Source organism: Schistocerca nitens, chromosome 7 (genome assembly GCF_023898315.1).
Source record: "Schistocerca nitens isolate TAMUIC-IGC-003100 chromosome 7, iqSchNite1.1, whole genome shotgun sequence".
Taxonomy (NCBI): domain Eukaryota; kingdom Metazoa; phylum Arthropoda; class Insecta; order Orthoptera; family Acrididae; genus Schistocerca; species Schistocerca nitens.
The window spans coordinates 505450228-505474608 of NC_064620.1; the positions used below are offsets into that span (position 1 = coordinate 505450228).

The window sequence follows — 24381 nt, forward strand, 5'->3', positions numbered from 1 at the left end:
TATTTTATTTCTAGAGCATTATCTACACAAATAGAAGATAAATAAGACATTTGTTGAATGTAATGGATGTCAGTATATTCATTTTTTGCAAAATGTCTTATTAACAATAAAGATTAATTCAGGATGAACAGTGATTTGTACAACTATAGTTCAAGACACAATAATAATTTCTGTGCCTAGGATTAGCAGAGATTTTTGATCTAACACTTTAACAAGCTTACAGCAGTTATTGGTAATCCCTGCAATTTCAAGAGCTTGCTTACAATATTTATTATTAACTGCTGTTGCAAATTATATGACTATATAGATACAAGGATTCCAATATCTATCCACATCCAAACTCCTGCTAGCAGCATCAAGAGAAATATGTTTATTATAACCTATGATACGTTCTTTTATAATGTACAAGGTATGTCCACGAAGTAAGTTCAGTTTGGTTACATAAAACAAAAGCATACAAATACAGAAAAAATATATATAGTACAAAAATCTACAACTGTTAAGCTACTTTTCTACATTGTTGTTGTTGTGGTCTTCAGTCCAGAGATTGGTTTGAAGCAGCCCTCCATGCTACTCTATCCTGTGCAAGGTTCTTCATCTCCCAGTACCTACTGCAACCTAAATCCTTCTGAATCTGTTTAGTGTATTCATCTCTTGGTCTCCCTCTACAATTCTGACCCTCCACACTGCCCTCCAATACTAAATTGGTGATCCCTTGATGCCTCAGAATCTGCCCTACCAATACCTCCTCTTTAGCTATGTGATCTACCCATCTAATCTTCAGCATTCTTCTGTAGCACCACATTTTGAAAGCTTCTATTCTCTTCTTGTCCAAACTATTTATCGTCAGGTGTTGCTCCTCTGCTCGTCTTTTTTATGTGTGAACTGCAGCTGTCCACGTCACAATGAAGTAGGCACCAACCTGATATTGAGCTTTTCGGGATGTAAATTTTCTTTGAGTGCCAGTACTGTATTATCTCATGTTTGGTAAGTGTAAGTGAAGTATAAAAAGATTAAACAGGGTAAGAAGCGTATTTTTCTTCTCGTGCCTGTAGCACGAATCCTAGGCCTAATTTCACGTGCGCGAATCGTAAGTAAGCAGTGAATTAAACTTATAGATAAACGTTTCCAGTTGGTATAAATATAATGTAAGTGTTGTTACATTAGTGGAAGTGTTAGTGAAGTGTTAAAGAAGATTAAACGGGGTAAGAAGTTTATTTTCCTTCTCCTATAGAACGGATTTTAGGCTTAATTTCACGCGCTCGTATCGTAAGTAAACAGTGAGTCATATGTAATCACCAGTTTTTTTATTCAGTACTCTTTCAATTTATTTATATCTGCCTGAATAGTTTCTAGGGTCCTTTGTTTACGTTTTAGTCACTACTTGAATCAGCTTATACGATTTCTGTTTTTATCATGAGTGAGAAGTGTGTGACATGCCGTAGGATCGTCAGTTCCGGGGTATGGTGTGATGGGTGCTGTAGTTTCTTTCATTGGGGCGAATGTAGTGGCGTGGGAAATGGGGACATAAATGAGGCTCACCAGTGGTATTGTAGGATCTGTAGTAGAGATAGGAAAATACTGGAACAGGAAGGGAAAATTGCAGCTCTTCAAGCTGACCTAGACAAGGCAAGGGAGGATCTGGACAGGTTAAAGAGGGAGAAGGGTGAACAGAGGTGGGAAGTGGCAACAGGTAATAGGGGGAACAGGCAAAGGAGAGCATCAGACAGCTTTGTCATAAATCTTGAAAATAGATTTGACCTGTTGCCTCAGTCAGAATCGGATGAGCCTCATGTAGCTGAAGCTGTAGAAAGGGCACAACAAGCTTTCAAGGACTTGAAAAAGGTAGGGAAATTTGTAAAGAGAAAGAAAGTTCTGTTGTTAGTTAGTTCCCATGGTAGAGGTGTTGGCCAACTACTGCAGGAAAATCTAGGTCCAGAGTACCAGGTCACAAACTTTTTCAAGCCTAGTGCAGATCTGGGTCAGGTAACAGAGGATGTAGGTGCTTTATGCAAGGATTTCACAAAGGAGGATGCCGTGGTTATAGTAGGTGGTCCGGGAAATAGCATTGGCAAAGACTCTGAATATTCCATAGAGAGTGACCTGGTGAAGATAGCATCAGCAACGAAGCATACGAGTGTGGGATTTGTCTCTGTGTTGAGACACCATGATCGGCCTCATTTGAACTCTTCCAAACAGATGAACAGGAGTCAGATTTTATCATACAGCCTCCATTTAAACAGTGTTTAACAGAAAGTAATCAGAAACTGCCAGTTCATCTTCGCCAAAGCAGTTACAATCCCATTAGTATGCAGTATCAGTTATCTTTATTACACCAGAACATTCCGGGACTTAGAAATAAAGTTGATGAACTACTCACTTGTATCGATGAAATGAATTCATCTAACCAAATTGACATAATCTGCCTCTCTGAACATCAAGTGACCACTGATATAGATATGTTAGACATTTCAGGATCTAAGCTAGCTTCCTAATTCTGCAGAGTAGATATGGATGGAGGAGGAGTTGCCACATTTATCAAAAACTGCCATAAATTCAACAACATTAACATTAATAAATTCTGTTTAGAGCAGCATCTAGAAGCATGTGCAACAGAAGTAGAGTTCCATAACAGATCCTATATAATAATAACTATTTACCGAGCACCTTCAGGAAATTATAATCTATTCTTAGATCATCTAGAAGCTCTTTTGGGTTATTTAACAGGAAGAAACAAAAATTTTGATCGCTGGTGACTTCAATACAGATTTTCTAATGCAATCTTCCAGTAAACATTCACTGTAATTAGTAATGTTGTTTTTCAATCTAACTCACACTGTAAACTTTCCAACTAGGATCACTAAATCCTCAAGGACAGCCATTGATAACATTTTTATAGACAAATCAAAGGAACAAAATCATATCATAAAACCTGTTATAAATGGACTATCAGATCATGACATGCAGCTCCTTGTTTTAGATGTAAATTCTAAGCAGATTATCAAGACTGCTAAATCTGAGTACAGGAGAGTAGTCAATCAACCAAAAATTGTGTGTTTTAGAAAACTGCTCAAAGATATGAACTGGAAAGATGTTTATAGTGCTCATGACATGAATGAAAAATATAACACATTCATGAACAATGTCAGTACCATGTTTGAAAACTGTTTTCCTCTAAAAGTTACTCAAATTAAACAGAAGTCTATAATAAAACCATGGATTACACAAGGAATAAAGATTTCCTGTAAGACAAAATGGAAAATGTATCTGTCAACCAAGAATAGCTCCAATGCTGATGATTTAGCTAAATACAAGGAATACTGTAAAACATTAAAAAAAGTAATTCAGACGTCTAAACAAATGCACTACGAGAAGAAGATAGCAATGTCAGGGAACAAAATAAAAACAATATGGGATATAGTGAAAGAGCAGACTGGTAGAACCAGAAAGGAACAGGAGCAAATAGCACTAAGGGTAGATGACACATTAGTAACTGATGGGCATAGTGTGGCAAATCTATTTAACAAGTACTTTATATCCGTTACTGATAGAATGGGACTTTCAGGATCAGTAAATAATGCCCTTCAATATCTTAAAGTAGCCTTTACAAATAGCTTCAGGTACATGAATATGTCACTCACTTCACCAAAAGAAATAACGTCCATAATAAAATCTTTAAAAACAAAGCATTCTAGTGGGTACGATGAAATATCAACGAAGTTAATTAAGGCATGTTCTTGTGAGTTTAGTACAATTCTAAGTTACTTCTGTAACCAATCAATTATAACTGGGAAATTTCCTGACTGGCTAAAATATGCAGATTTTAAGCCTCTATTCAAGAAAGGGGATAAAGAGATACCATCAAACTACAGACCGATTTCACTTTTGCCAGCATTCTCAAAAATTTTAGAAAAAGTAATGTACAGGCAGCTTCTCAACCATCTGACCACAAATAACGTATTATCAAGAACACAGTTTGGATTTCTGAAGGGTTCGGATATCGAGAAGGCTATTTACACCTACAGTGAAAATGTACTTAATTCATTAAATAACAAGTTTCAAGCAGCAGGTATTTTCTGCAATTTGTCAAAGGCATCCGATTGTGTGAACCACAACATCCTTTTAAATAAATTAGAATTCTATGGTGTCACGGGCAGTGCTGCAAAATGGTTCAAGTCATACCTCACTAACAGGACACAAAGGGTGTCAGTGCAAGGGACTAGTGAATTAAGTCATCAGTCATCATCAGAATGGGAAGAAATTACATGTGGTGTCTCGTCCATCCATCTCATCCATCTCATCCATCTCAGGACCATTGCTTTTTCTTGTGTACATTAATGATCTCTCATCAGGTACACTGCCAGAAGCAGAGTTCGTTTTGTTTGCAGATGACACAAGTATTGCAATAAATAGTATGTCAAGTGTAGTTCTAGAAAGATCTGCTAATGATATTTTCATGGATATTAATAAATGGTTTAAAGCCAACTCACTGACATCAAACTTTGAAAAGACTCACTATATGCAATTCAGAACCTGTAAGAGGTTTCCACCCAGCATATGCATAAAGTACGAAGAAGAGCAGATAGAAGAGGTTGACAGTCTTAAATTCCTGGGATTACAACTTGATAATAAATTCAGTTGGGAAGAGCACACCACAGAACTGCAGAAACGCCTTAACAAATCTATATTTGCAATTCGAGTGTTAGCAGACATAGGCGACATAAAAATGAAAAAGCTTGCATACTTTGCCTACTTTCATTCCATAATGTCATATGGTATAATATTTTGGGGTAACTCTTCAAGTCAAACAAACGTTTTCAGAGTCCAAAAGCGTGTAATACGTATTATTTGTGGAGTAAATTCACGGACGTCCTGTAGAAACCTCTTCAAAGAACTGGGTATACTAACTACTGCCTCTCAGTATATTTACTCATTAATGAAATTTGTCCTAAATAATATATCTCTTTTTCCAACAAACAGCTCAGTTCATACATACAATACCAGGAACAAAAATGAGCTGCACAAGGACTTAAAAGCACTTACTTTAGTTCAAAAAGGGGTCCACTACTCAGGAACACTCATCTTCAATAATTTGCCAGTAAACATAAAAAATTTAGTTACAAATAAAGATCAGTTTAAAAGGAGCCTGCAAGACTTACTAGTGGCCAACTCCTTCTACTCCATTGACAAATTTTTTAATAGAAACAAATGATGTATTGTATATATTCATACTATTAGTATTGTTATTTCAGCTTTAAAAAAAAAAATTGACATGTTCCACATCCACGAGGATCTCCTCAGCACGCATCTATGGAACAAAAACTAAACTAATCTAATCTAATCTAATCTCTAATCCACATTTCACTTCCATACATGGCTACACTTCATACAAATAATTTCAGAAACGACTTCCTGACACTTAAATCTATACCCAATGTTAACAAATTTCTCTTCTTCAGAAACACTTTCCTTGCCATTGCCAGTCTACATTTTATATCCTCTCTACTTCAACCATCATCAGTCATTTTGCTCCCCAAATAGCAAATCTCATTTACTACTTTAAGCCTCTCTTTTCCTAATCTAATTCCTGCATCATCATCCGACTAAATTTGACTACATTCCAGTATCCTCGTTTTGCTTTTGTTGATGTTCATCTTATATCCTCCTTTCAAGACACTGTCCATTCCATTCAGCTGATCTTCCAGGTCCTTTGCTGTCTCTGACAGAATTACAATGTTATCAGCAAACCTCAAAGTTTTATTTCTTCTCCATGGATTTTCATTCCTACTCTGAGTTTTTCTTTATAGCTTACAAAATTTTATAGGTACTTTTCATAGCGTGGCCCAAGTTTTTGTATGCCTTCTTCATAGAAGGTTACTGCCTGTGTATTCAACAATGTGGTAACATGTTCTTTATGCTCATCATTATCATTGAAGTGTTGACCACCAATTACAGTGTTTTAGGTGTAAGAAGTTGCTAGGAGCGAGGTCCAGGCAGTACGGAGGATGATCAAATGCGTCTCAGAGATGTTTGCTCACATTTGCCATGTGAGGTTGGGCATTATCATGGAAAAAAACAACACCTTTTGACAGTAATCCTCAGTGCTTGTTCTGTATTGTGTGGAGCAATTTCTTAATGGTCTCCCAGTTACCATGTGCATTGATTGTTTGGCCTCGTGGTAAGGAATCCCTCAGCATATTGCCCTTTCTGTGCCAAAAAATGGTGCACATGATTTTTCAAGGTGTCAACATTTGCTTAGGCTTAACCTTCATTGGGGATAAAGTGTGCCTCCATTCACTGATTGCTGTTTTGTTTCAGGGGTGTCATACAATATCCAAATTTCATCTCCCATGAGTATCTGAGAAAGAAAACCATTGTGTTGTTCATTGTAGCATATCAAAAACTGAAGTGCACTGCCCATCTGTTGTTTTTTGTGTTGTTCAGTAAGAATTTTGGGTACCCAACATGAGCAAGGTTTCGAAATTTCAGTTTTTCCATAACAATTTCATGAATTAGTGATCATGGGATTTGCGGAACTTCCATAACAAGGGAACTAAGTGTTATGCTTAATCTTCTCTTTAACTGTGTGAACCAGTTCTTCAGTAACCACAGACAGGCATCCATTTAGTTCTTCATCATGCACATGATCACATCCTTCATTGAACAGTCTGACTCATCTTGTAACCATTGAAATCACTCATAGCATTTTGTCTGTAAACCTCACAGATTTGCCAATTTCCTTTCGTTTAGCTTTCTTTGCATTTAGAAAATGAATCACAGATCTGATTACACATGCAGTGGCATTTTCAATTATGGCTGACATTATAAAGAAGCATTACAAAGCACACATTGGCAGCAGCGATCTGAAAATGGCGTACACGTCTTCTCGTTGAGTCAGAGTAACTGCGGCGAATACTTTGAACTGCGATCATAGTGCTGCCATGGATATAAATAGAAAAGGAACTTACTTTGTGGATGACCCTCATAGATAACCTTGATTTCTTGATAGTTATCAGAATTTACATGCAAATGTTAATCAGCGATAGTAGGTAAACACAGATAGGCTAATGGACAAGTCTGGAACTTTTATCATAGAGTGCATTTCCTACCAACATTTGTATTTTCTTTTACAGTTCACGTGATCATGACTTTAATTATCTTCTTTTGTTTTTGTGTTTGTCCAGTCATGTAGAAAGGTCTGCCATGTGCTTTCAATTGTTCTCTTTTTTTATGGACACACACACACACACACACACACACACACACACACACACACACACACACACACCTGAAGTCTCAGGCAACTGAAACCAAAATGTGAGCGGCAGCACCAGTGCATGATGGGAGTGGCGACTGGGTGGGAGTAAGGAGGGGGCTGGGGCGGGGAGGGGAGGGGAGGGGGAGGGATAGTATGGTGGGGGGGGGCAGCAGACAGTAAAGTGCTGCAGGTTAGACGGAGGGCAGGGGAGGGGGGAAGTAGCAGAAAAGGAGAGAAATAAAAAGACTGGGTGTGATGGTGGAATGATGGCTGTGTAGTGCTGGAATGGGAACAGGGAAGGGGCTGGATGGGTAAGGACAGTGATTAACTAAGATTGAGGCCAAGATGGTTACAGGATCATAGAATGTATTACAGGGAAAGTTCCCAGCTGCACAATTCAGAAAAGATGGTGTTGGTGGGAAGCATCCATATGGCACAGGCTGTGAGGCAGTCATTGAAATGAAGGATATCACTTCCAGAATGTTCAAGAAGGATATCATGTTTGGCAGCATGTTCAGCAACAGGGTGGTACACTTGTTTCTTGGCCACTTTTGCCAGTGGCCATTCATGCAGACAGACAGCTTCTTGGTTGTCATGCCTACATAGAATGTAGCACAGTGGTTGCAGTTTAGCTTGTAAATTACCTGACTAGTTTCTCAGGTAGTCCTTCCTTTGATGGGATAGGTGATGTTAATAACTCGATTGGATTACGTGGTGGTGGTAGGATGTATGGGACAGGTCTTGCATCTATTCCACCATCACACCCAGTCTTTTTATTTCTCTCCTTTTCCGTTACTTCCACCCCCTTCCCCTCTCCACCTCTGCACTGCCCTCCATCTAACCTGCAGCACTTCACTGTCCACCATCCCTACCATACTTGTTGATGAAGGCCTTAATGGCTGAAAGCTTTAATTGTGAGAGTCCTTTTGTTGTGCCTATCTGCAACTCAGCAACTCCGCTATATGGTGAGCAGCAACTTTCTTTTTCATAATATTGTTACATTTCATCCTGGATTTTCCATTGTTTGATTTATTGTATAGCCATTTTATCATATTTTGCACATGGCACACGCTGAATATAGCAGTTTAATGGTACTTCCTGGCAGACTGAAAATGTGTTCCAAACTGAGACTCGAAATCAGAACCTTTGCCGTTGTGGGCAAACACTCACCAGCCGAGCTATCTGGGCATGACTTCAGAATTTCCCTCACAGCTCTACTTCCAGCATTACCTCCCTCCTGCCGCCCAGACTTCACAGAAGCTCTCCTGCATACCTTGCAGGTGCAGTGCTCCTGGAAAAAAAGAGCTCTCTCTCAACTGTAGAGTGTAAGATATATTCTGGAAACAATTCCCTAAGCTGTGGATAAGTTAATTCTCTGCAATATCCTTTATTTCAGGAGTGTTAGTCATGCAAGGTATCTAGGAGAACTGCTGAGAAATTTAGAAATTATGATAAGGGATATTAGTGGATGTGAGGAGGGGTGGTGTGTCATGCTTGCATGGCTCAGTCATTAGAGCACTTGACTGTGAATGGCAAAGGTTCTAGATTCGAGTCCCAGTCTGGCACATGGTTTTAATTTGCCAAGATGTTTCAAATCAGTGCATAATCCACTGAAGAGTGAAAATTCATTCTGGGAACAATTCTCAAGTTTGTGGCTAAGTCATTTCTATGCAGGATCCTTTCTTCCAGAAGTGCTATCCCTATGAGGCACGCAGGAGAACTTCTGTAAAGTCTGCAAGGGAGGAGAAGAAGTACTGCTGGAGGACATGTGATGAGCCAGTCAGTGGAGCACATGCCCATGAAAGACAAAGGTTCTAGGTTCTAATCCTAGTCAAGGACACAGTTTTAAGCTTCCAGGGAACTTCAGTCAGTAGAATAGTTGTAGAAGAGATCAGTTATGTAGGTGTTGAGGGATTTTTATTGCTGTACGATCTTTGACATTCTACTCAGTAATGCCATAGTCTTTATTTTTATCTTCTTTTCTTCTCAGAAAAGATGTCTCATCTTAACCTGTGTTCTGCATCTTTTATCTCTGTTTCCTATTCGGTCAGAAAAATTTGTGGATTCAGAAGCTAAGAGCAGAATCTTTCTTTCTTGTTATGAGCATCTACGATGTGTATTGGAAACTACTATGCTCATTTCAGTTAGATGTTCCATTGCCCATCCAACCTCTATGACATCCTACTCCATCCCTAAGCCACTCCCAATACCAACACCTTTCCACAGATATAATATCCATATGGAAGACCCAGGTGCAAGACCTTCCCAGTCCACCTACCCAACTATTCCTGTTCCAGTCCTGTTACGTGCTTATCCTACCCCACCTGAGGTCAAGCAGTCTGTGAAAGCAGCTCTGTCATATACTAGCTCTGCTTTTTATATTGGTGTGACTACCAACCAGCTGTCCATAAGGATGAATGGCCACTGCCAAACAGTGGCCAAGAACAAAGTTAAACATGCAGTTCAACATAACATGCTCGATTTCAATGGCTGCTTCACAACCCAGGCCATGTGGGTCCCCCCCTGCACCACCAGCTTTTGTGAACTGTGCAGATGTGAGTTGTCCTTACAACACATTCCCCACATTTGAAATTATCTCAGCCTCAATCTGTTGTAACCTACTGTCCCCGTATCCACTCAACTGTTTCTTCTCTGTCCTGTCACCTCCTCACAATTCGCCACCCCTCATCCTCATTGTGTGATGTTTTCTGCCAGCACACCCAACAGTATTTTCTGCTTCTCTGTACCTGTCTATTCTGCTCCTCATTTTTTTCTGTTGCCTGCCTGCCTGCCTGCCTGCCCCCCCCCCCCCCCCCCCACAGCCTCCCCTCACTACACCTGGCAGCCCTCTCCTGCCACCTCTAGCCCTGCATGCTGCACCAGGCAGTGCCGACTCCTCTTGCCTCACTTGTTTCTACAGGCTGGGTTTTTACTCTATTTATGGATATTTCGTGCAATTTTCGATTGGTAAGTATGTGTTTGATGGCACAAAATAAGGATATAAGTTTGAGGCATAGCTACATTTTTGGAAATCTGATAACAGATACATAAAAAACAACAAAATTATACTACTCATGAAGTATAACTTGGCTTAACTCAGATCCAGGGAGTGGAGAGAGTGTGCAGGGTCTCCTGGGGGTTAGGAGTGGTGGGAACAAAATCTGTCTCCATGTATTGTAAGTACGCAGTGCAGGCAACACAAACCTGTGCTTTGAGCTTCCACAAAAGTGGTAATGTGCATGATGGAGGTAATGATCAGATAAATAATGACAAAGACAGTGATAGCATAGCACAGCAACAGCTGGCTAATGGTATGCTGTAAAAAGCAATGGTATTATACCTCTTAACCGATGCATATTGCTACCAATCAGAATTAGGGAGGCCATGCACCAAGTTATACACTAAAGCACCAAAGAAACTGGTATAGGCATGCATATTCAAATACAGAGATATACACTGCTGGCCACCGTAAATGCAACACCCTGAAGGAAGCATCCGAATCAAGTGAAATTTACACCATGGGTTTGCAGCGATGAGATATGCAACTGATTAGAATTTCAGCGCAGACGCACATCACGCGCGCCTGTGGCGCCACCTCATAGCGCCATTTAAGGCTTGGCGATTTCGACGAGTGTACATTCGGCACGTGTGTTTACCTTGTGGTTGTTTCACAAGATGATCAGTTATGCCTCGTAGACAACAGCGAACATCTTTTGATCAAGTATCCGAGTTCGACAGAGGAAGGATAGTGGCTTACCGAGATTGTGGATTATCATACAGAGAAATCGCTAGTCGTGTTGGACGAAACCAAACAACTGTAATGAGGATATGTGACCGTTGGATGCAGGAGGGTACGACGGACCGACGTGGTCGATCGCATTCACCTCGGTGCACCACTGCACGTGCTGATAGGCAAATTGTGCGCATGGCAGTGACGGATTGCTCAGTGACATCCCAAACCATAGCACAGCACATTGCGTCTGTAACGCATCATCCAGTGTCTGCGCGTACCATTCGACGCCATTTACAGCAGAGTGGTCTGTCCGCAAGACGTCCATTGCTTCGTCTACCATTGACGCAGAACCACAGACGTCTCCGTCGCCAATGGTTTGATGACAGACGGATGTGGACGGCAGAATGGAATGACGTTGTCTTTACTGACGAGGCACGCTTCTGTCTGCAGCACCACGATGGTCGGATTCGAGTGTGGAGACACCGTGGATAGAGGATGCTGGACAGCTGCATTATGCACCGCCACACTGGTCTTGCACCGGGTATTATGGTATGGGGCGGTATTGGATATTACTCTCGCACGCCTCTAGTACGCATTGCCGGTACTTTAAATAGCCGGCGCTACGTATCCGAGGTGCTGGAGCCAGTTGTCCTTCCTTACCTTCAGGGGTCGGCCACAGCCATATTTCAACAGGATAATGCGCGACCACACGTGGCACGCATTGTCCAAAGGTTCTTCGTCAATAACCAGATTGAAGTGCTTCCCTGGCCGGCTCGCTCTCCGGATCTTTCGCCGATAGAAAACATGTGGTCCATGGTTGCTCAACGAGTGACCAAGATTACATCCCCAGCTGCCACACCAGATGATTTTTGGCAACGTGTGGAAGCTGCATGGGCTGCTGTACCCCAGGAACACATCCAACGTCTCTTTGCCTCAATGCCGAGACGTGTGGCAGCGGTGATCTCCAACAATGGCGGCTACTCTGGCTACTGATTCTGGCAGGAACCACATGTCACAGACGTCTGTAAACGTAATCATTTGATACTTGGTCAACATGTTATCTACAAAATAAATTTTGTTGTGCTACCTCTTGTCTTTCTTGGTGTTGCATTTACGGTGGCCAGCAGTGTATAAACAGGCAGACTAGTGCATTACGGTTGGCAACCCTCATATAAGACAACAAGTGTCTGGTGCTGTTTTTGGATTGGTTACTGCTACTACAATGGCAGGTTATCAAGATGTAAATGAGTTTGAACATGGTGTTACCACAGCATATGTGCAATGGGACATTTCTGACGTTTTGATGAAGTGGGGATTTTCCCATATGACCATTTCGCAAGTGTACCGTGAATATCAGGGATCTGGTAAAACATCATCAAATCTCTGATAATTCTGCAGCCAGAAAAGGATCCTGTAAGAACAGGACCGATGACAACTGAAGAGAATCATTCAACGTGATGGAAGTGCAAACCTTCCACAATTTGCTGCGGAGTTCAATTGGGGGGGGGGGGGGGGGGGCGGCATCAACAAGTGCCAGTGTGTGAACCCATTCAACAAAACCTCATCAATATGGGCTTCCGGAGCCGAAGGCCCACTTGAGTACACTTGATGACTGCACAACAAAAAGCTTTACACCTTGTCTGGGTCCGTCAACACTGACATTGAACTGTTGATGACTGGAAACATGTTGCCTGGTCGGACGAGTCTTGTTTCAGATTATATCAAACAGATAGATGTGTGTGGGTTTGGAGACATCCTCATGAATCCATGAACCCTGCATGTCAGCAGGGCACATTTCAAGCTGGTGGAGATTCTGTAATGATGTAGGGTGTGTGCAGTTGGAGTGATATGGGACCCCTGATATGTCTAGATATGACTGACACATGACATGTACATAAGCATCCTGTCTGAATATCTGCATCTATTCATGTCAATTGTGCATTCCGATGGACTTGGGCAATTCCAGCAGGACAATGCAACACCCCATATGTCCAGAATTGCTACAGAGTGGCTCCAGAAACATTCTTCTGAGTTTAAACATTTCCGCTGGCCACCAAACACCCCTGACATGAACATTATTGAGCATATCTGGGATGCCTTGCAACGCACTGTTCAGAAAAGATCTCCACCCCCTCCCACTAATGTGGATTTATGGACAGCCTTGCAGGATTCATGGTGTCATTTCCTTCCAGCACTACTTCAGACATTAGTCAAGTCCATGCCACATTGTGTTGTGGCACTTCTGCATGCTCAGGAGGGCCCTACACAATATTAGGCAGGTGTACCAGTTCCTTCGATTCATCGGTGTAGTTTCCATGTAGTACGTAAACATTATGATAGGAAATAATATACATGGATTTATTTATTAGATATTTCATATTCACTTATGCACCCCAATACATTGTGAAAGTAGCACCTGTGCTCATTGTTTCAGAGACTGTTCATTTGGTTTGGAGCACATTATGTGGTGCATGTATAAAGGGGCATTGAAAAAGGAACGAGCCAGACTCTGGAATGCACAAACCGGTGACAGAAGGGTAATACCGTGGCGTGTGTAACTACGTGTGGTTCTGACCGGAGTTTCGAAGTTCACAGTCCATCACTAGAGGGCACATGTGCACATCACATGACTATACAGCACGCATCAATTATCCAACGCTGCCAGTTGCATTGCAGACAGTGGCATGGAGGCATCAAAAGAAGGGCAAAGAGGTGTTGTTCGTTTTCTGACAGCGGAAGGAGTAGGAGGAATGGACAATCATCAACAAATGTCACAAGTGTACGGCAAACACTGCACATCCCTTGCAAGCGTCAAGGCATGGCACAAGCGCTTCAGGGAAGAATGGGTGTTGTTAGCCGATGATGCACAGTCTGGAGCACCACACTGCATTACTGATGACATCGTACAGCTGGTGGATGCAGGACTGCCAAGTGACAGTGAAAGCCACAGCCACGATGGTTGGATTGAGCATCAGAAATGTTCACACCATCATGAAGGTGTGACTGCACATGTGCAAAGAGTGTGCCCAATGGGTGCCCCACAGTCTTCAACCACACCAGGAAGCATGTTGAATGGCTCACTGTCTTGTTCATCTGCAGCACTATGCTCAGGAAGGTAGTGTTCCTGGCATGAGTGATGGCTAGAGATGAGTCATGGTGTCATCACTTCGAAACAGAATCAAAACGACAGTCTCCACTGGAAGCATCCAGGTTCCCACCACAAAAAAAAAAAAAAAAAAAAAAAACCAAGGCCATCCACATGAGTGCAGGAAAGGTTATGCTGACATTCTTCTTTGACCAAGATAGCCCCCTTCTGATTCACTTCCTGGAGCACAGGACAACAGTGAATGCCCAGCGTTACTCTCAAACCTTGACCACCCTTCACCAAGTGATCAAATCAAAACAACCAGGCAATCTCATCCATGGTGTCATTCTGCTCAATGACAATGCAAAGCCTCATATGGCCAACACAGTCATGGTACTCCTGAAGAAATTGAAATGGGAGGTTATCGGCCACCTCCATACGGTCAGGATCTCTCTCTCCTTGTGATTACACCATTTTTGGCCCCCTTAAAAAGGCTCCAAGGGGCAAATGATTCACCTCGGATGATGACATCCAGTTGTACATGTGGAACTGGTTAACAGTGCAGCCCTGGGAATTTTATGAGACAGTCATTCACCTCCTTGTGTCACAGTTGGACAAGTGTCTCAACAGCCAGGGTCAATACTTCTAACATACAGGTACTGGTTTCTATAATTATGCCTCTAACTCATTTCTCTTTTGAACACCCCTTATATTTTTGCAGAACTCAAGGATCCAAAAGTATGTTTGTAGAATGGGAAAAGGAATTCAATGTGATGGGATTTAGTAGGCTTATGAGAATTGCAGCTAAAAAGTTAATACAAAACAGAATTGAATTCAAAACATATGTTTTATCAGAAAGTAGAAAACACAGGGGATATTCAGGTACTGGTCTTATTGTAAATAAGAAAAATAAAAACATTGTTACAGGTATTGAAAGAATCTTGAAAAAAGTACCAGGATTTGATTTCAAAATAAATGAAAGATATTTTATGTAAATCATTAAATTATGTACACTGACTTATTCACATTTTGACAAGGAGGTAAAAGAGCTCTATTAGTGCTCTATGAAAAGTCTGATAAATGACAGCAAATCCAACTAAAATGTGAAAACAAATTCTGTATGTGAAAATAGGACTAAAACTTTACTGAGAAGCTTTCCCAAGGAAAATAAACTTAAAATTGATTTGGGAAGGATCAGATTAAATTAAAAATGAAATATGTAACTCAAAATTTAACAACTGCTAAGCAAATTGTAAATGATATGAGAGACCTAAATCACTTTAAAATTTGGTAATAACATACATTGGAAACAAAGTATGAAGGAGACAAACCAAGAACAGATTTTGTGTAGATGCTGCAGGTCATCAAAATAACAGATTACACAGGAGCTGTCTGTGGTATCACGTATTGATACCACCCCACAGATGTCAATGTCGGTAACAGAATTGCAAGTTTCCATTACACACAGATAGTGGTCATGCAGGATCTAACAGATCCAATGGTATGTGTCCACTGAGCCATGCGTCTAGTGGCTCAGCACAACGAGCGCGCTCTGCCACTGCAATATAGGATGGCTGGTGGCAGCCACTAATCCCACTTGCACTTGGAGCCTCATCGCTATGACACAATCGTTCGTGCTTAGTACAGCAAACCTCTTACTGGTTGACACTGTGGTAGCTGGACTATTTCTAGTTGCATTATTTGCAATGAGTCTTCATACACTTTGAGAAATACAAGTTACATAAATCTTGTGGTTAGAGTGTTAATGTGTTCACTAATCATTTCCGTATCTGTTCAGCTTTCCTGTGACAACAATTGCTGCACCACTCTGTAACCCGCATCTCCTTAACATTATGTATTAAGTCATATGCAACAAACATGATGATGAGTAATACTACCTAGATGTGGCAGTCATCTTGTTTGGTTCTTCCTGTAATCTTTTTTGTTGTTTTTGTTGTTGTTGTTGTTGTTGTTGTTGGTCTTTTTCCCAGTATTTGGCTTGCTTGTGCTGTTTATATTCTAGGTTCCTTAGTTGCTGCTTTTGCAGCCCCTTCAGCTTTCTCTGTTCATTGCTTCATAGATTATGGCTACTAAACCACAATTGTGTGCTGCAGCAGCTGCAGCTGACCTAACTCAGTTTATTCAGTTTCAGAGTCAACAACTGCCACAACTACTTGAAGTGATAAATCAATCCATCATGGTGCAGATGACTTCACACAAGACACCAGACCCAGATGCAATACCACCACCTGCACCTGTGCTGTCATTTCGTGAGTTTGACAAGGCAAAGGAAGACTGGACAGAGTACCTTACACAGTTCAATGTGCATGTTGCAGCACTTCACATATAAGTACTGACGAACATTCTTATTTATTGGCCATGGCAGGAGTGACTATTTACAGGTTGTGCTCCACTAAATCCTGCCCTGAATTAGTACCATACAAGGACCTATTGCAGGTGCTTACAAAGTATTATGAGGGCAGAGTACAAGTGGCAGCTGCCCATTACAAATTCTTTAGATTGCACAAGCAACAAGAACAGACATACCGACAGTGGGTGACTGAATTGCAAGGCCTTACTAGAGAGTATAGATTCAAATGTGACTGCAGCAAATATTACAGAGATACAATGATTTGTGATGTCATCATGCACAATGTAGCTAACTCTTGAATTCGAGAACAGATTCTTAATATGCAGACACTTCCTTGCAAAAGGTACTGCAGGTTCTTGACTATCAAGATTCCAGTTAAAGCACAGCGAACACTTTTGAGGTAGCACCTGTTTGCTCTGCAGATAGCCACGGCAAACAGGCCTCACACCTGGCTTGCAAACAGTGTTGCCTGGTTGGCCACAGCAACAGCACTTGTGTAAACATGTGTCACACACAGCACAAGATATGAAGTCATGTCCTTGCTGTAATATGTTACATGACCAGCAATCGTGCCCTTCACATGAACTAATTTGATTTTCTTGTGGCAAACGGGGACGTCTACAGTCAGTGTGGGACATGTACAGTCAGACAGTCAGTGTGCTTACAAAAGCATAAGGAACCCCTCTAGAAAAGCTCGCAACTCGTCCACATGAGGACAACGAATTTTCTGTCTCTTACTATTGCTGGACAATCAGTCCATTTTCAGCTTGACACTGGAGCTCCACTGGGTTTACTCAGTTATAGCACTTATGAACTGCTCGATGAGCCTAAATTGTGCAGTCATGCCATACGCTGACAGTTTATAACAGTTGTGACATTTCTGTCTTAAGGCACCTGTAGCCTTCCTCGAACTTCCTGAAATTTGACAAAGACAGTAATATTTACAGTGCTTCCCTCCATTTTGATTTGTCTGAGTTAAGCATTCAGGATAATTTACTTTCTGTTTCTTTCTTTGATCCTCAGGAGAGTGGTGCTCAGTTATATGCTGAATATCAGGATTTGTTTTCTGAGTTTTTAGGCAAAGCCAATAATTTTGTTTTTCATGTCACAATAAAGCACATTCCACAGTCAGGCTCAACCCTCCCTCAGTCCCTTTTCAGGAACAGGTGGCTCAGGAACTTGCTACTTTTCTAAACAGTGGGGTCACAGCACACATTATTGCCAGTCAGTGGGTGTCCCCTCCTGTTGTTCTAAAGAAGCTCTCCGGCAGACTCCAGTTGTGTGGCTGATGTTAAGAAAACTGTAAATCTTCAAAAAGTCCCTGATGTTTATCCCTTGCTGCGCCCAGAGGGACTGATAGATAAAGAAGGTGTCAGTTATTACTTTTACAAAACTGCTTTGCATGATGCTTACTTGTAGTTCTCTCTGGATGGGTGGTTGAAAGAGGTCATTGTCATTAACACTCATCTGAGTCTCTTCAAATTTTTGATATTGCTGTTTGGCAGTGCTTCCACATCCACCACATTTCAGTGATTTCTGGAGCAGCTGACTACTAAAGTTTCTTTTTGCTTGAATTATTTAGATGACACTGTCATCTCACATCGCACTCCTGAAGAACACATTAGCAGCCTTTGTTGTCTGTTTCTAGTGTTGTCCACAGCTGGTCTCAAATGTAACAGAAATGAATGTGTTTTTTCCAGACTGAGCTTGAGTATTTAGGACATGTCACTAACAGCCAGCATTTTCACCCAGTGCAGTCACTATTGCATGCTATCTGTGACCTTCCACATGCAATATGTGAAAATTACAGTTTGTTTTAGGGGTGCTCACATATTTCATACAGTTTATTCCTAATGCTCCTCAAACTGCAGCTCCCTTGCATTGCTTGCACAGGAAGAATGTTCATTTTGTTTGGTTGCAAGAGTGTCAATCTGCTTTCCAGACACTAAAAGATGCTTTGCTTAGTGATCGATGCCTTGTTCATTTTGATCCTCTTACAGCATTAGTGCAGTTTTGTCACATGAATTTGGTGCTGTTGGTAGGCTGATTACCTTTGCTTTGAAGTTGTTGAACAAAGCTTAATGTAATTATTGGCAAATTGAAAAGGAGGCTCTCACCATTGTCTATGGTGTCACTAAGTTTCATCAATATATTTTTGGCAGAAAATTTCACTTGGTGACTGACCATAAATCTCTACAATCTTTGTTTGACCATTCTCAGTCAGCCCCAACTCACACAGCGCAGAAGCTGTAATGGTGAGCTGTTCTTTTGTCATTACCAATATGAGATTGTGTATCAGCTCACTTCTAAGCATGCCAAGGCACATGCTCTTTCTTGTGTCCCTGTTGGCCCAGACTCCACTCTTGATGAGTCCTCTGTTTCTTGTTGCAACACTGATGCACGACACAATTGTTTTGCGTAACTTTCTGCCCAATCACTGGAAAATTGCCCAGGCCACAGCAGCAGATCCTGATTTGCAGATTCCGTTGCACTATATCCACGCTTTCTGGCTATGTTCAGCCAGACAGATTCGTAGTTCTGTGGTTCATCAATATTTTGCCCATTTATATGCTTTACAGTTGTTAATTTGCTTTGCACTGACAATGGCTACTCGCTTGTTGTGGTTCCCCAGGCTCTCCACCCTGATATGCTTCATTTGTTACACCAAGGTCACTGGGGCATAGTTCTCACCAAGCAGTTGGTGCGACATCATTGCACTCAGCACAGTCTTGATGCACAAATTGAACAGTTGACTTCTCAGTGCCAAGACAGTGATGACATCAGCCAGCTCTGTCTTAGCAGTTCTTTGCATGCCCAAAACATCGAGTGCCTTGGCAATGTTTGCACTTTGATTTCATGGACCTATATTGGAATAAACATTGACTCACATCATTGCCACTTTTACTAAATTTCTCTTTGTGGTTCCTATGCACTCTGCTGTGGCTTGTTCCACAATCCAGGCCTTGTCATCAATCTTTTTCTTAGAGGGATTGCTTGCAGTGATTGTGACTGACAACAGACCTCAATTTGTTGCCACCGAATTGGCTGCTTCTGGCATCAAGCATATCACAAATGTACAACTCCACCCACAATTCAACGATAAAGCTGGACACCTTGTATGAACATTTAAGTAACAGATGGACAGACTTTATGTTTCCACACATGGGATCAAGCTCTGTTGCTGCTCTTGTTTTCCTACCACTCCCAGCCAAGAGATGGATCATCACCAGTGGAGTTGTTACATGGACGGCACCATTGCACCTTGCTTCAGTTCCTGCACCCACCATGGTGGGTGGCACCCAGAGTATCAAACTAATGATTCAGTCTTTTACAGATTGTATGGCAGAGTGGGGTGCTGAGGGCAAGGCACCATTGTACGATGTATTGGATGTTCTACGTTTCTCCTGCAAGGACTGGCAGGATTAGTGACACGGCAACAGAATCAAATTCATCCGTGTGAATTGTGCGATCCTGCCACAGGCCTTACGCTTTCAGATTCTGTGCCTGCCTCGACACAGCAGCCCTAGCTGCATCTGGCTCCCATGGTCCCCAAGCAGTTGGTGCCAGTATCAAAACCGATGGAAGTCAACAACCTTTCACAAGTGCCGCCATAACCACAGCCACCATTGTCTATGCATGGGCCCCTCTTCTTGGTGCTGTCTTATGTGCTGCCTTCGGTCCCTCTGCAGTCATTAAGATGCTTCTGTCTTTGTTTGCTGCATTGCCTCTGGAAGTGGGATCATGTCTTCTCCCTCATTTTTTGGCTGTTGTTGCCGGTCCTCAGTGTCAGTTTGCATCTCCACATTGTCACCTGTATCCAGCCCTCCCTCCCATCATTCACTCTACTGCACCACACAACAACAGTGAGGAGGCTGGGGGGAGGGGGAGGGGGGTATGTGGTATCGTCCATCGATATCGCATCACAGGTGTTGATGTCAGTAACAGAATTGCAAGTTTCTGTTCCACGCCGATAGCAGTCATACAGGGCCTAGAGGACCCAGTGGTTTTCACCTGCTGGGCCACATTTCCAGCAGCTCAGTACCATGAGTGCCCTCTGCCACTGTGATATAGGACAGATGGTGGTAGCCACTCATCCCACTTGCACTTATTGCACTTTGAGCCTCATCACTACGACACAATTCTTTGTGGTTAATACAGCGAGCCTCTTCTCTGTTGACACTGTGATAGCTGGACTCCATTTCTTGGTGCATTATTTGTAATGAGTCTTTGTTAACTTGGAGAAACACAAGTTAAGTAAATATTCTGTTGACTGTGTTAACTTGTTCACTAATCATTTTGGCTCCTGTCCAGCTTTCCTAAGACAACAGTTGCTGCACTACTCTGTAGCCCATCTCCTTACCATTGTGTGTAAATTTGTACACAACACTATCAACAGAGAGAAAACTGTAAAACCATTATTTTACTTCTTTAAATGTTTTATAGTTCAAGGAATGAATTGGAAACATAGATAGTTAATCATGAAAATAGTGATATTCTGGAGGTTATCGCAGAAGTGATATATAAAGCCATTCTATGTACACTGCTGGCCACCGTAAATGCAACACCCTGAAGGAAGCATCCGAATCAAGTGAAATTTACACCATGAGTTTGCAGCGATGAGATATGCAACTGATTAGAATTTCAGCGCAGACGCACATCACGCGCGCCTGTGGCGCCACCTCATAGCGCCATTTAAGGCTTGGCTATTTCGACGAGTGTACGTTCGGCACGTGTGTTTACCTTGTGGTTGTTTCACAAGACGATCAGTTATGCCTTGTAGACAACAGCGAACATCTTTTGATGAAGTATCAGAGTTCAACAGAGGAAGGATAGTGGCTTACCGAGATTGTGGATTATCATACAGAGAAATCGCTAGTCGTGTTGGACGAAACCAAACAACTGTAATGCGGATATGTGACCGTTGGGTGCAGGAGGGTACGACGGACCAACGTGGTTGATCGCATTCACCTCAGTGCACCAATGCACGTGCTGATAGGAAAATTGTGTGCATGGCAGTGACGGATCGCTCGGTGACATCCCAAACCATAGCACAGCACATTGCGTCTGTAACGCATCATCCAGTGTCTGCGCGTACCATTCAACGCCATTTACAGCAGAGTGGTCTGTCCGCAAGACGTCCATTGCTTCGTCTACCATTGACGCAGAACCACAGACGTCTCCATCGCCAATGGTGTGATGACAGACGGATGTGGACGGCAGAATGGAATGACGTTGTCTTTACTGATGAGGCACGCTTCTGTCTGCAGCACCACGATGGTCAGATTCGAGTGTGGAGACACCGTGGAGAGAGGATGCTGGACAGCTGCATTATGCACCGCCACACTGGTCTTGCACCGGGTATTATGGTATGGGGCGGTATTGGATATTACTCTCGCACGCCTCTAGTACGCATTGCCGGTACTTTAAATAGCCGGCGCTACGTATCCGAGGTGCTGGAGCCAGTTGTCCTTCCTTACCTTCAGGGGTCGGCCACAGCCATATTTCAACAGGATAATGCGCGACCACACGTGGCACGCATTGTCCAAAGGTTCTTCGTCAATAACCAGATTGAATTGCTTCCCTGGCCAGCTCGCTCTCCGGATCTTTCGCCGATAGAAAACATGTGGTCCATGGTTGCTCAACGAGTGACCCAGATTACATCCCCAGCTGCCACACCAGATGATCTTTGGCAACGTGTGGAAGCTGCTTGGGCTGCTGTACCCCAGGAACACATCCAACGTCTCTTTGACTCAATGCCAAGGCGTGTGGCAGCGGTGATCTCCAACAATGGCGGCTACTCTGGCTACTGATTCTGGCAGGAACCACATGTCACAGACGTCTGTAAACGTAATCATTTGATACTTGGTCAACATGTTATCTACAAAATAAATTTTGTTGTGCTACCTGTTGTCTTTCTTGGAGTTGCATTTATGGTGGTCAGCAGTGTATAAGTAAATGAAAGGCACTTGCAAAAGCACACCTCATATCAAAGCTTTGGGGGGCAATTGATATTGATTTTGCAGTGAATGGTGGAAAAGGGCACTGGGTACAGTTGCTGCTAGTCAGAATCTGTACATGTTCCAGTTTTCTTCAAAATGATACTGAATTCAAAACGTTCAAATGGGTGTGAATTCCTAAGGGACTTAACTGCTGAGGTCATCGGTCCCTAGATTTACACACTACTTAAACTAACTTATGCTAATAACAACACACACACCCATGCCTGAGGGGCATACACCCTGAGCCTGACCGACAACAATGGCCAAAAACTGGGCAGAGGGCATGCACCCACATCCAGATACAATGTAGCACTGCCGGCGGGAGGGGCACTGCAATTTGTGACATGATGCCTCAAACCACACAGCCACTCCGCGTGGCTTGAATTCATGTGTCTTGTCCGTGTGGTGTGATAGGATGCAAGTTCAAATTGTGGAAATCCTTAGTCTTGGTATTTCCGGGGTCGCTAGAAGGTGTTGAGGTTTCAGTAGAAATGATTAATGCTGGACACAAAGTAGTAAAAAAGAACCTTAAAAACAGTTGCAGAATGCCTAGGAAGAAGGCTAATTCTCCACAACTGGAACAATGCTGTAATTATTACACTGCAAATGAAAGGAGACCGTCAGGGTACAAACACTACAAATCTATTCGCCTCCTCTCCATAACACATAAGGTATTCATGAAAATTGCCAGCAACTGCATAAAAAGTCCGTAAATTCTATCAGGCAAAGGAACAAACTTTCTTTAGAAGTAGATATAGCACAATGGACTGTTTGCAAGTTGTAATAAAAGTATACAATGGAACAATCAGAATGATTTACCACTTTATTTGGAATTTGTATGTTTTGAGAATGCTTTTAACTCAGTCACAACAAAATCTACACTGACTGGCTTAAAAAAATGGCATTGACATACATAAACTCAGGAAAATATGCCATTGCTTCCACTTTAAGACTTCATCAGAATAGTGAAAAATTTGGAATTGAAAGGTGGATCAGGCAAGACAGTCTTAAAAGAAGTTTTCTGGTACTTAATCTGGAAAAACAGAAGAAATGTGTGTTTACTGAACAGGCCTGAATGACTTGTTTCATTTCTGTCACTGTATGGAAAAGACAGAGCTCAACAAGAAATGATGGTACTTTTTTTATGCAGCCTACAGCTCAATTTCTGATCTGAAAAGTAACAGATAAAACAGGGATTTTGTGTAATTTAATAATGAAACAAATTCATGTACAATATGCTCAATTAACAGTGAGAAGAGATGTGAAATGATTGGAGGTGATTTAATGTTGAAAGAGCAGGTTGCCACTCATTGTGTGATTCTGCAATCTACTAGAATGCTTTGATATCAAATCCATAATGTTTATAAAAAAGTATAGTGGTCCGTTGTAACAAGTCACAGTCACTAAAAGTCTAGTAATAGATTAAGAAAAACATTTAATTTTTATGGTTATTTCTAGTTTCCAGGATACATAAATGAACTGAGCACATATACTTACCACATATAAACACAGTAATGTTATCCACTAACAAGTTCTATATCACACTATGATTTCAAGATTTATGCTTACTTTTATCTTCAGTAGCACAAGGAGGTGGAAACTTCATTACACAGTAATGAGGACCCGATGCAGTAAGTGTCATTCCAATATTGTATACTGTGCCATCATTCATAACCAAAGGGTGAGATGTATGGTTCACAATGCTAAGATAATTTGCTACATTAACCTGTAGAGAAATGTACACAGTCATTAGAATTGTGAATATGTACTTGAGTAATCACAAACATTTGAAAAATCTTCACCATAACTTCATTAATAACTAAGATTCAACAAGTGGAGAATTTGTCTTAGGGCTACAAGCACACAATGAGGATATACACTTGCAAGTGATTTCATCTAATACAATTCAGAATTATTCCAGATGTGGTGCAGCCT

The 24381-nt window shown here is 41.8% G+C and overlaps 1 protein-coding gene across 2 annotated transcripts in view; it reads right to left on the reverse strand.

The window, feature by feature from the left end:
* Positions 1 to 24381, reverse strand: part of LOC126194744 (carotenoid isomerooxygenase) — a 340536-nt gene that overhangs the window by 36620 nt on the left and 279535 nt on the right. For both annotated transcript variants that reach the window (XM_049933010.1, XM_049933011.1), the window contains exon 6: positions 24016 to 24172. In XM_049933010.1, the coding sequence (XP_049788967.1) occupies positions 24016 to 24172 (157 nt within the window). The remainder of the gene's footprint in view (positions 1 to 24015; positions 24173 to 24381) is intronic.